Raw genomic sequence first — 12,566 nt, forward strand, 5'->3', positions numbered from 1 at the left:
TTATATTTTCATATATCTGTTTGATACTAATTACTTAGCTGATTTGAGTAAACGAAAGTCTATTGTTGAGAATTATATCCAAATGACATTATGAATAGTTTAACTCAAGAGGTAAACATTGCCTTCACAATAATAATAATAATAATAGTTCTTCAAAATGTGAAGGCAATGTTTACCATCAAATTGATATGCAAAATAATAAAGCACGCCGCCGATTATGACACATTCATTGAAGAGAATGTGACTTGTGATAAACATTGAGAATGAGACCCATTCCTAAAGGTGAATATTGTAATATGTGATAAAAGTAATGAATAAAGACATGCAATGCATGATTGGATGAATACCACACAACTCACCTCTGAGGGAGGTTTGAGTGAAATAAAGAGAATAAATATTATTGTGTGGTTACATGAATATGTCATTGGTCGCATACATGTAATACGCCAAAAAATATTTTGTTGTGCCTTCTCCATGAAGGAGATATTTACTATATGAATGGTGTGACAAAAGATCTTGTAGTATAAAAGTTGTTAAGAGCTTCGAAAAAATTAATTTATTACTACCTGGATGAATAAAAGTATTCACGGCATTGATATTGTAAAGTCTCAAAAGAAACTTTTTGAGTTTCAAATGTATAAGTCAAAGTGGTTGGCATATTGAGACTATAAATGAAAGGAATATTGAATATTTTCATATTTCTATAATCATAACGGATAAATATGAAAGATTACTCGATTTTCTTTTTATTTGTACTACACAAATATAAGCATGATGATGGACTCATATGTCACAAGTAAACTAGAGGTTTACTAAAACAAATATTAGTTGACATGACCGGTTGACCATCTCGGTTCAATTATAATGCGAAAAATTAATTGAGAATTACATTGACATATATTGAAGAAATATAAGATTTTTCAAGAATTCTCTTGTGCTGCTTATTCTCATGATATATCAGTTAAAGTTGGGATTGAATCCTTTGATTTCTAGAACTAATAAAAGGTGATAAATATATGGGCCCAATCACCTGCCATGTCGACCGTTTACTATTATATGATTTTAATAGATGCATACATTCTTTGGTCACATGTGCATTTGTTATCAACTTGTAGTTTGGCTTTTGCAAGATTGATTGCTCAAATTATTAGAGCACAGTTCCAAACTATAAATTATGATTATTTATCTTGATAATACCGGTTTAAATCTAAGTTGGTTTAGCAGAATTGTATGCCTCCAATTATAGCTAAACCATTAGTTATGAGAATAAAATTTCCAAAATAAAATTTAGTATGTGATGTATTATTTAATATACAACAGCACTTGTACGCATCTAGCCAAATTAAGATAAGTTCTCCCTATCACAATCAGTTCAGGGTCAGGAACCAAATAATTTTCATATAGAAATATGAATGTACTATATGATTTAATTGTTCCACCACAATGTACAAAGATAGATCCCCAAATAAGGCTAGGGATATGTGTCGGTGATCCCAACAATAGGGGGAAAAAATGGGCAGCTGAAAAAGTAATGCATGTAATGAATTATTATGCGTATATCTAGATCCTCGTATGAGAAAATGTGAACTTGAAGTTCAAGGGATAATTCATTTGCAAAATATTGCCAGACGTATTTGCTGAACCAAAGTTAAATATCATATTCAGTTGCTAATGCTCCAAATAAAATAATATTTATAATGAATAGAGTCTATGGCATGCATGAAGCATAATAGACTAATCATTTCCAAAGATAAAACTCCTTGAAAAAGGAGATGAGCAAATGTTCAAGATGGTCATAATAAGGAGGCAAATGCTCTAGAAGAGCACCACGACATAACACTTCATAAGACCTCATGGGAAAGGCTAAGGTACCTGAAAATAATTAGATAAAGAGATCTCAATAAGTTATGTCTTTATTGGGTAATAGTAGAACCGATATAAAATGATCGTCGACGATATTGTTAATATAATGTAGCGCTCAATATTATTAATATTGACGAGGATCTTGAGCTCAAATCTATCATGAAATTTGGACAGAAAATGATTGGCCAAATGAAAAATACGCAATGAAAATTGATTTCACCTGAAAAATATGAAGTTGGACGGATAGTCCCAGCACCTGAAAGTATAAAGCCAGTGGAGGTATAAATGCGTTCTTGTGCGGAAAAAAAAGGCAAATCGATAAACATAAAGACGACTTGTGTCACAAAAAAATTTGTAAATATCCTGGCATTGATTATATAGAGACATGTTCTCCTGTGGTGGAGGTCGCCATTTCAGGCTTTAATCTGGCAATACAAGAAAAACGTGATATGCGTATAATAAAAATCATTGAAGGATTTAAATTGTTCTAAAGCATATTAAGGTTTCCAAGAAATTTATTAAATAAAGCTTCAAAAATCCTTATACGGAATCAGGGCGCATGTGGTATAGTCGCCTGAGTGAGTACCTGTTGAAAGAAGGGTACAAGAAGGATTCAATTTGTCCTTATATCTTTATAAAAAGATATGGATCTAAATTTGTTATAATCACCGTGTATGTTGATGATTTAAATATCATTGGAACTCCTAGGGAGCTTCCTAAAGCAGTAGAGCTTCCTAAAGCAGTAGACTATTTAAAGAAAGAATTTAAAATGAAAGATCTTGAAAAGACAGAATTTTATCTTGGTCTACAAATTGAGTATATGAAAGATGGAGTTTTTGTCCATCAATCAGAATACACTAAAATAATTTTAAAGCGATTATATATGGATAAAGCACATCCATTCCGACCTCATGAAAATAATAAAGAGCTTATTGGTCCCGAAGTATCATATCTTAGTGCAATTGGTGCACTAATATATCTTTCTAACATTACAAGGTCTGACATAACTTTTTCAGTTAATGTCTTAACAAGATATAGCTCTGCTCCTACAAGGAGACATTGGAATGGAATCAAACACATATTGCGGTATCTAAAAGGGACTACCGATATGAGATTATTTTATGGAAATGATTGTAGTCCCGATCTTGTTGGTTATGCCGATGCTGGGTATTTATATGACCCACACAAGGCTCTATCTCAAACAGGCTAAGTGTTTACATATGGAGGCACTGCCATATCTTGGCGATTGACTAAGCAATCAATCGTGGCTACTTCATCTAATCATGCTGAGATAATTGCTATTCATGAAGCAAGTCGAGAATGTGTATGGTTGAGGTCTATAATACACCTTATTCGAGACAAATATGATTTGAAGTGTGATAAACTACCCACAATTTTGTATGAAGACAATGTAACATGCATAGCCCAATTGAAGAGAGGATTTATAAAGGGGATATGATAAAACAAATTTCACCAAAGTTATTTTTCACACATGATCTTAAAAAGAATGGTGATATCAATGTGCAACAAATCCGTTCAAGTGATAATATGGCTAATCTGTTCACCAAATCTCTACCGACGTCAACCTTCAAGAAACTAGTGTACAAGATTGGGATGCGAAGGCTCAAGGATGTGAATTGATGCTCTCATCAGGGGGAGTAAATACGCGTTGTACTCTTTTTCCCTTACAAGGTTTTGTCCCACTGGGTTTTCCTTGCAAGATTTTTAACGAGGCAACCAAAAGGCGGATTTCTAAACATGTGTACTCTTTTTCCTTCACTAGGATTTTTTTTCCCATAGGATTTTTTCCTAATAAGGTTTTAACGAGGCACATTATCTATGGACATCCAAGGGGGAGTGTTATAAGAAAAATTAAATTATTGTGGATGTCTATTCTTCCTCCATGATCTTTTCAAATGCTTAATGACATATTCAATGACATATTTCGATGCTTAGTGACATATTCAATAACATCTTTTTCTTCACTTTTCATGCCTATATAAAGGCCTTGTAATAGATAAGAAAATACACACAATTGAAGAAGAAAATATCTTCCTTCTCTCTATCTCCATTTCTTGTTTATGTTTTACTAAATTAATTTTATTTCATATAACAACATGTCTTGTTCATATTTTACTAAGTTGCTTTTATTTTATAACAAAAATGATATTGTACAGACACTTTCAAAATAATAGCTGAAAGAATATATATTCTTTATATATTTTTGTATATATACACATTATTGTGTGTTATATAAAAATATATATAAACTTTATATACTTTTATAACTATCAGTTATAAATAGTTTCGGCCGTGAGCTAAAAATAATTTTTGCCCCATAAAAAGCTACCATTGGTTCTTATTTATTCGAAAACTCTTGTGGTGCCTTTTTAAAATAGAATATGAAGGCGGCCCTGTATTGGCCTATTGGGCCAAAATTAAGCACTATTACTCCCCTAGGTCATTATGATAAAAATTGAAAAATAGTCACTTTTTACTCTTGCTATTATAGTTTAGTCTGTATTTAAAAAGTCATTAGTATTTAGCCACTCTTTTGACGCGAAAAAATATTAGAACAAAAATAACCCTAACAAAAATATTAAAAACTCCAAGAACAATTATTGAACTTTGAACAATTAAAAGTTCCTCTTAATGTTAAACTCCAGCATCGTACGGTGGGGTTCAGATTTTTTAAGAGTGAAACTCCGGTATACCGGTGCTGGAGTTTATAACTTCAAGAAAAAGAAAACCCTCTCTGTTAATGCACTTTACTGTTCATTTTTGCAGCTTTGGTTCCATAAGTCGAAAGCAAGCTTGTACAATAAAGAAGGGGTATTATCACTTTTAACTCGCGCTAGAAACTATTAAATTCGGTAGCCGAGAATTGAACTGTTGGAGAATTGAAAAAGAAACAAGAAAAACTATTATAGAAAAGACTATTTAATGCAGAGAACTTTACGTTACTTTTCTAATTCATTAGAAAACAAAAGCTACATAGCATCCTTTATATAGGGATTTAGTCTAACTTACTAAGAGATAACTGTCTGAACATGATCTACTAACTTAACCACTAATTTACCCACTAAGCCACTAATAGAGATAGACCCAACTAAACCTGAAATATGCCAAATACCCAACTAAATAGGAATTACATTTTTTGAATCAATATTCAACATTCCCTTTTGATTCCAAACTACAGACTCCAAGTTTTTGTCGAAAATAATCATGCTTGGCTTGTGGGAGTGCCTTAGTAAGGACATCATCAATTTGATCCCTTGTACTACAAAACTTCAACTATATTTCTCCCTTTGCTGTGAGATTGCGAATGAAATGATAACGGATGTCAATGTGCTTTGTTCTGCTGTGAAAAGCCGGATTCTTTGTCATTGCAATCGTTGCCTTGTTGTCACAGAATATTTTTGTTGCACCCTCTTGCTAATGGCGGACATCAACTAACAATCTTCGCAACCATATAGCCTGACAAACTGCTGAAGTTACAGCAACATAATATGCTTCCGACGATGATAATGCAACCGCGTCTTGCTTCTGCGAACACCATGAAATTACTCTAGATCCCAAGCTGCAAACATTTCCATAGGTACTCTTTCTGTAATCTATACTTCCTGCCCAATCGTTGTCACTATAACCAATCAGGCTCAAGTCTATGTCTTTAGAGTACCAAATCCCAAAGTCAACGGTCCCAACAACATATCGCAAAACCCTTTTAGCAGCACCAAGATGTTGTTTACTAGGACTACTCGCATACCTAGACAACACACTAACAGAAAATATAATATCAGGACGAGTGTGTGTCAGGTAGTTCAAACCTCCAATCAAGCTTCTGTAATAACTTGGATCAGCAGGATCGGTGCCATCTTCAAGCTGCAATTTTTTATTTGCACTCATGGGTATTGCAGCCACTTTACAATTCTGCATACCAAACCTGAGCAGAAGATTTTTTACATACTTTCTTTGTGACACAAAAATCCCATCTTTTTCCTGTTTCACTTGAAGACCAAGAAAATATTGCAAAGTACCTAAATCTGACATTTCAAACTCCTTCATCATACATGATTTAAATTCAGCCACCAAAGTTTCACATGATCCCTTATAAATCATGTCATCAACATACAAATAAACTACCAGAAAATCACTCGTATCTTGCTTCTTTACATACATTGTAGGCTCGCTTTTGCTCCTTTGAAATCCGTTCTTCAAGAAATATGAGTCAATTTTATTTTACCATGCCCGTGGTGCTTGTTTTAGCCCATAAAGAGCTTTCTTGAGCTTGTATACTTTGCTTTTGTTGTATCTAATAACAAAACCCTCAGGTTGGGAAACATGCACTTCCTCTTCTAGATCCCCGTTTAAGAATGCAGATTTAACATCAAATTGATAAACGGGCCAGCTTAATGTAGCAGCCAAATAGAAGAGCGTTCTCACTGTTTCAAAGCGAGAAATAGGTAAAAACGTTTCATCATAGTCAATACCTTGATGTTTTGCATATCCTTTAGCTACCAGCCTCGCTTTATATATCTGTATGCTCACATCTGCATGATGCTTTATTTTGAACACCCATTTGAGTCTAATGGGTTCTTTGCCATTTGGTAGATCCACCAACTCCCATGTCTGATTCTGCTCAATTGCTTGCAACTCTTCTTTCATTGCATTTCTCCATTCTTCAATCTCGGCAGCTTCCTTGAAGCAAGTGGGTTCTGCAACATACAAAGCAAACGAGCAATTTTCATAAATTTCCCTCAACTATCTAAATTTTGTTGGTGGAGTCTCACTGGAAGAGTTTGATGGAGAATAATTGTTGTTGCTTCTTTGTGGAGTTAAGGAGTGATCACTTGCTGGAGAAGAGGTGCTTGACTGAGGAGTAGAAAAACTGGTACTTATTGGAGAAGAATTAGATGAGTTCCCTGAAGCAGAGTCTGTTGCAGATTCTTGATTAAAAACATCATCAGTAAGTGCCAATTGTATATTTGAACTCACATTCCAGAATTAAAGTTCCAGCTTGCATCTTCATTAAACACAATATTTCTACTGATTATAACTTTGCCACTCACTGGATTATATATCTTATAAGCTCTGGATTGTGCGTTATAGCCAACAAATATACATTTTTCAGATTTTCCATCAATATAATGTCGAGCCTATGAATTCACCAAAGCATAAGCTATACATCCAAAGATGCGTAAGTGGCTTACCTTGGGCTTGTTACCTCTCCATGCTTTATATGGTGTTTGATTAAGAACAACCTTGGTGGGTGAGATATTCAGCAAATAGACAGTTGTGGCAACAACTTCAGCCCAGAAACACTTTGGTACACCTTTGGCTTTCATCATGCTTCTACCCATCTCAACAACTGTCCGGTTCTTTCGTTCCGCTACACCATTTTGCTCCGGTGTATATGGTGTTGTGAGCTCTCAGTGAATACTATTTTCCTCACAGAAGGAACTGAATTCATTTGACATAAACTCGCCACCCCTATTTGTTCGAAGAGTCTTGACTCTATAGCCACTTTGCTTATCAACAAAAGACTTAAATTTCTTAAAATATTCAAACGTTTTACATTTGAATTTCAAGAAATATACCCAACTCATTCGACTATCATCATCAACAAAAAGTAGAAAGTATCGATTTCCACCTAAGGACTCAACACTCATAGGACCGCACAAATCATCATGCACGAACTCAAGACAAATAGAAGCTCTCCAGGACTTGCCTACAAGGAATTAATTTCTATTTTGCTTCTCATACACACATCCTTCACAGAATTCAAGAGCATCAATTTTAAGCAAACCAAGAACTATATTTATATGACCTAATAATTGCAACCCCTTTATATTCAAATGACCATACCGCAAATGTCACAAGTTAGCTTCTATACCACTTTTGGCAACTAATGCACAACTTTCAACATTAGAAACTTCGAGAGGAAACATTTTGTTCCTAGTCATTTGAACATTAAATTTTTTTTGACCTGGTTTCTTATCTTGAATGCTACAAGCATTGTCATCAAACAGAATAGAGTATCCACAAGTCATCAATTGCCCAACACTCAACAGGTTATGAGCTAAACAAGAGACATACTTCACAACATGGAGAAGTGTAATATTACCTTGAGAAGTTTTTAAGGCAATTGTACCTTTCCCTTCGGCTTTCATTGCTTTATCATTTCCTAGCCGAACTTTTGACTTCTCTGATTCATCAAGCTCTTTGAACAACGACATTGTTCCAAACACGTGGTTAGAGAAACCATTGTCAATAAACCATACATCATTCAAACCATCACTTACAGAGGAGTGAGCCATGAACAAAGTACTCTCCTCTTGTGGTTTCTCCGTGAAATTGACATGTATTTTTGTAACGACCTGACTTGTCGTTTTGAGAATTAGCATCCCGTTCAGTGGCTTAAGATCACGAACAGCTTTGTAATGCATACTATGACTTATATGTGTGGTCGAGTTTTATTTTCGGACGATTCAAGATCAAATTGGGAAAACAATTCTTATTTAAAAAACTTAAAAGAAAAAAGTTGATCGGAGAGTTTGACTTTCGTGCGAATGACTCCGGAATGGAGTTTTAATGGTTCAAATAGCCTCGTATGGTTATTTTTGACTTAGAAGTGTGTCTGGATATTCATTTGAAAGTCTGTACTTGATTTTGGATTGAAATGGCAAAAGTTGAAATTTAATAGTTTCATTTAAGCTTGAACTGGGGTGTGATTCGTATTTTTAGTATTGTTTGAGGTGAATTGAGGCAATTAATAAGTTCGTATGATATTTTAGGACTTGTTGGTATATTTGGTTGAGGTCTCGAGAGCCTCGGGTGGATTTTGGATGGTTAACGAAATTTAATTTGGACATTTCTAGAATGTTTTGACATCGCTTCTTCAAGAATAAGTGGTATAACATTAAGCAAATTAGCTCCAAATTCAGTTTTTATTTGAAGCATTAGATCCATATTAAAATTACGGAGCCATAGCAAAAAGAATCGTCGAATTCGGATATCGTATGAGAGAGTTATGCCCATTTTCGGAAGAAATAAAAATGATTTCCCATCGCTAGCTCCCAGGGTAGCGTGGGGCGCTAGCCATGGCGCTGGGATTTTTGAGATTCTGAAAATTGGGTCACAGGTCGAGCCCCACACTACCTGTGGCGCTCAAAATTTTATATACTCATTTCGGGATTCATTTTTCCTCATTCCTCTTGGCCGAAATTTGGGGGTTTCCTCCACTCTCTCAAGACCTCCAACTTCCCCCATCTTCAAGATGAGTAATATCTACTAATTTGGTGTTTCATTCCATCAATTCCACCCTAAAACTAACTCAATCCTCCATGAATTCCTTGGATCTTCAAGAAATTTCTTCATTTTCGATTGGGATTTTTGGAGCTCGGTTCTTCGGCGATTTTGAGGATTCCTTCAAGACATCAATAGTGATTATATTTTATAAATCCATGTTTATATTCATCATTTAATTCGTATTTAAATGGAAGAAATTGAGATTTTTGCAAAATCTTTCCAAAAACGGAAATTTAAAATTTGGAGCTCGAGTTGTTATCGAAATTTGATAAAATTGGTATGGTTGGACTTGTATCGAAATGGGTGTTTGAATTTCAAGAAAAATCTGTCGAGTTCTGAGAGGCGGGCTCCGCGTTGACGTTTAGTTGACTTTTTAATATGAATTTTTAAGTCGATATTTTATTATCCAGAATTATTTTTAATAAATTTTAATGAAGTTATACAATTAATTTGGATAGATTTGAGCTGTCCGGAAGTCAATTAAAGCAAGAAAGCTTTTTTGGAATATCGGCCTAATTTCAAAAAGGTAAGTGCCTTATCTAACTTTATGTGGGGGAAACAAATCCTTAGGATTTGAGATGATTGTGTCATTCGTGTTATGTGAAGGTCGTGTACGCGAGGTGACAAGTGGGTGCACGACCTATATTTGGTATTTGACCAGTTTGGATTGTTAGGCTCCCTTCATGTAACTAATTGTAACTATCGTTTCATGACTACATCTTTTGTGTTAGAATTGTTTGTACGTGCTTTACTTGAAATTGTTAGAACATGTTCCATCTTTGTTGTCAAGATCGCCTTATATGTCAATTGTTGATTGTAACCTCTTGTTGAATTCATGCTTTACCTGCTACATGCCTTGATTGGCTTATGGATTATCATTTCCTTGCTATTTGATTTCGTGAGCTATCGTGTAACCTTTTTCATTAGTTGTGACTTCTTTGTGTAGCCTCGTTATTCCTTTTGATTTTGTGATATATCGTAGTTGGTTGTATATTTATTGCTTAATTTGTGTTGCTTGAGGATCGGGTCGCACGCCGCAACAAATATGATTTATATTATTGGATTGGGTTGCACGCCGCAAAGGAATTTATTTGAAAAATTATATTGTTGGATCAAGTTGCACGCCGCAACTGAATTTAATTGAAAGATTATATTGTTGTATCGGGTTGCATGCCGCAATGCAATTTAATTAAAATATTTTATTGTTGGACCGAGTTGCACGCCGCAACGGAATTTAATTGAAAGATTATATTTTTGGATCGGGTTTCACGCCGCAACGGAATTTAATTGAAGGATGGTATTGAGGGAACGGAGACGTATGTACTTATCTTCGAGAGGCTACAGAAACTATTAGGAAATTTCACTTTTTTTATTCCTTATCGTGCGATACTCATTCAGCTTGAAGCATATATCTTATATTCATTCACATCCGCTCGTGTATGACATTGCGCACTCGGTATCAGCTGTGCGCCGATGGTTCGTGATGTCGCGTATAGACTATGAGGGGGCCAGGGATGCTCAAACATCGTCTCAATGTGTGGTCTCGACTGAATATGCAGATGTATTGAAGGATCACTCAGTGATTTATGTGGGGGTGAGCGGATTCTGGCATCTGGTTGATGAGTACGAGTTGTGAAGTTTAGTATTGTGGATCATCGGACGTTGTGTCCTATGGCTTCACACCAAGTGGAGGAGTCCACTATAGACGAACATATTGCGGGGTCATGAGGTATATCAGTTCTGGCCTGAGATGTACATATGTGGTACTGAAAGGTTCCCCAAAATTTGCACATATTTAAGGCCTGCGATTTTGCAGGTGATAATGTTAGGACTTGCGGTATGACTGTGTCCTTAATAATCCTATATTTCAGTATTAAAGGAGTTAGAGAAACAACTTCAAATTTACAGAAGGTCTATTCAACGTGAACGTCTCGGTTACGACAATATGGGGTGTTTCTGAGGAAGTGCGGTGGTTGATGAGCTTATAGGCTACGTGGTTCGTGCTAAGATTTGTCTGTACGGAGTTTTACTTTTGGGATTGTCATGTACAAATAGGGGGGGGGAGTATTATCCCAAGGAAGAATCGAGGAATATGTGAAGAAATGGTCAGCTCGGCAGTGCTCGGTCAGCATATCAAAGGAAGAAATTGGCCTTTGGAGAGATAATTCTCCATCGGTGTTTGTGGCAAGTCTATGAAGAGGGCAGACCAGCCAATGCAACACTACCTACTTGGGCTCAGTTTTTAGAGTTGTTTTTGAGGGAGTTTGTTCCCCAGACTCTACGGAATGCGTGGCGCACAGAATTTGAACGGCTACGTCAGGACATTATGACGGTGTCAAAATATGCCAACAGGTTCAAAGAGTTAGCCCGTCATATTCTTACTTTGGTTTTTACAGCCAGAGAGAGAGTCCAAAGATTCATTAAAGGACTCAGTTATGATCTTAGATTTTGTATGACTCGGGGGCTACAAGCTGATACTTCATTTCAGCAAGTGGTGGAAATTGCCAAGATGTTAGAACGTGTTATGAGTGTGATGATACTAGGCATATTATGAGAGATTGTCTCAGACTTGGGAGACACATATTACATCAAAGCACTCAAGCCACGGGCTCTATTTCAGTTGCTACTCTACCTACATATTCAGTTAGGGGTGGAGGACAGGCGGGTAGAGGGCGTCCTAGAGGTGGAGGCCCGACTCGTTGATATAATTGCTATGAATTGGTTGAGGTCGTTACACCAGATGGTGTCATTACAGGTATGATTTAATTCATAATAAAGGATCATTATTCTTATTTCTATTTCATTTCGATTATCGAGGTGAGATCCACTTTCATGCTCCTTACATGGTAAGTTTGTGAATTTGTACTCTACTCCCGCGTTTATCCATGTTGGGCGATTTGATGGTGTTAGCCCGTATCTATCATTTTGTTTTGTACACTATTAAGGGCTATGAGTCCAAAAGTGACTTTCTGTTACTCACTACAGTGGGTTTTGATGTAATTTCTGGATAATTGATTACAATTTTATGAATTATATGCCCAACCGGTATGGGAGTTCATTATGTGTTGTAACCTTGTTTAACGAAAATTATTTTAAAGGAATAAAATGGAAAGATTTTGATTGGCGCGATGTGCATATTACTTGTGATTCAGAGGTGAGGATGGGATCCTCGCATTTTAATATGAATTGATATTTTTAAATCGGGCTACAAGCTGCGGTGAAAATTATATAAGGACGAGTTCCTTGTGATGAAACTTTATGTGTTTAAATTCTCCTTTGTGAAATTAAATTTGTTCTATAGTACTAATATAGAGTCATGCCTGTTAGGCTTATTTGAAAATTCTTGTATGAATTTATCTGTGCATAATTAGCCATGTTCGTGTTGTAATTATTGA

The 12,566-nt window shown here is 35.6% G+C and overlaps 1 protein-coding gene across 1 annotated transcript; it reads right to left on the reverse strand.

Moving 5' to 3' along the window:
• Positions 1-5,298: 5,298 nt before the first annotated feature.
• On the reverse strand, positions 5,299-6,042 carry LOC107783270 (secreted RxLR effector protein 161-like). The gene has a single exon (XM_016604250.1). It carries the CDS (start codon positions 6,040-6,042, stop codon positions 5,299-5,301), a length of 744 nt encoding a protein of 247 aa, XP_016459736.1.
• Positions 6,043-12,566: the final 6,524 nt, after the last annotated feature.

Source organism: Nicotiana tabacum, chromosome 14, assembly GCF_000715075.1.
Source record: "Nicotiana tabacum cultivar K326 chromosome 14, ASM71507v2, whole genome shotgun sequence".
In the NCBI taxonomy this organism is placed as follows: domain Eukaryota; kingdom Viridiplantae; phylum Streptophyta; class Magnoliopsida; order Solanales; family Solanaceae; genus Nicotiana; species Nicotiana tabacum.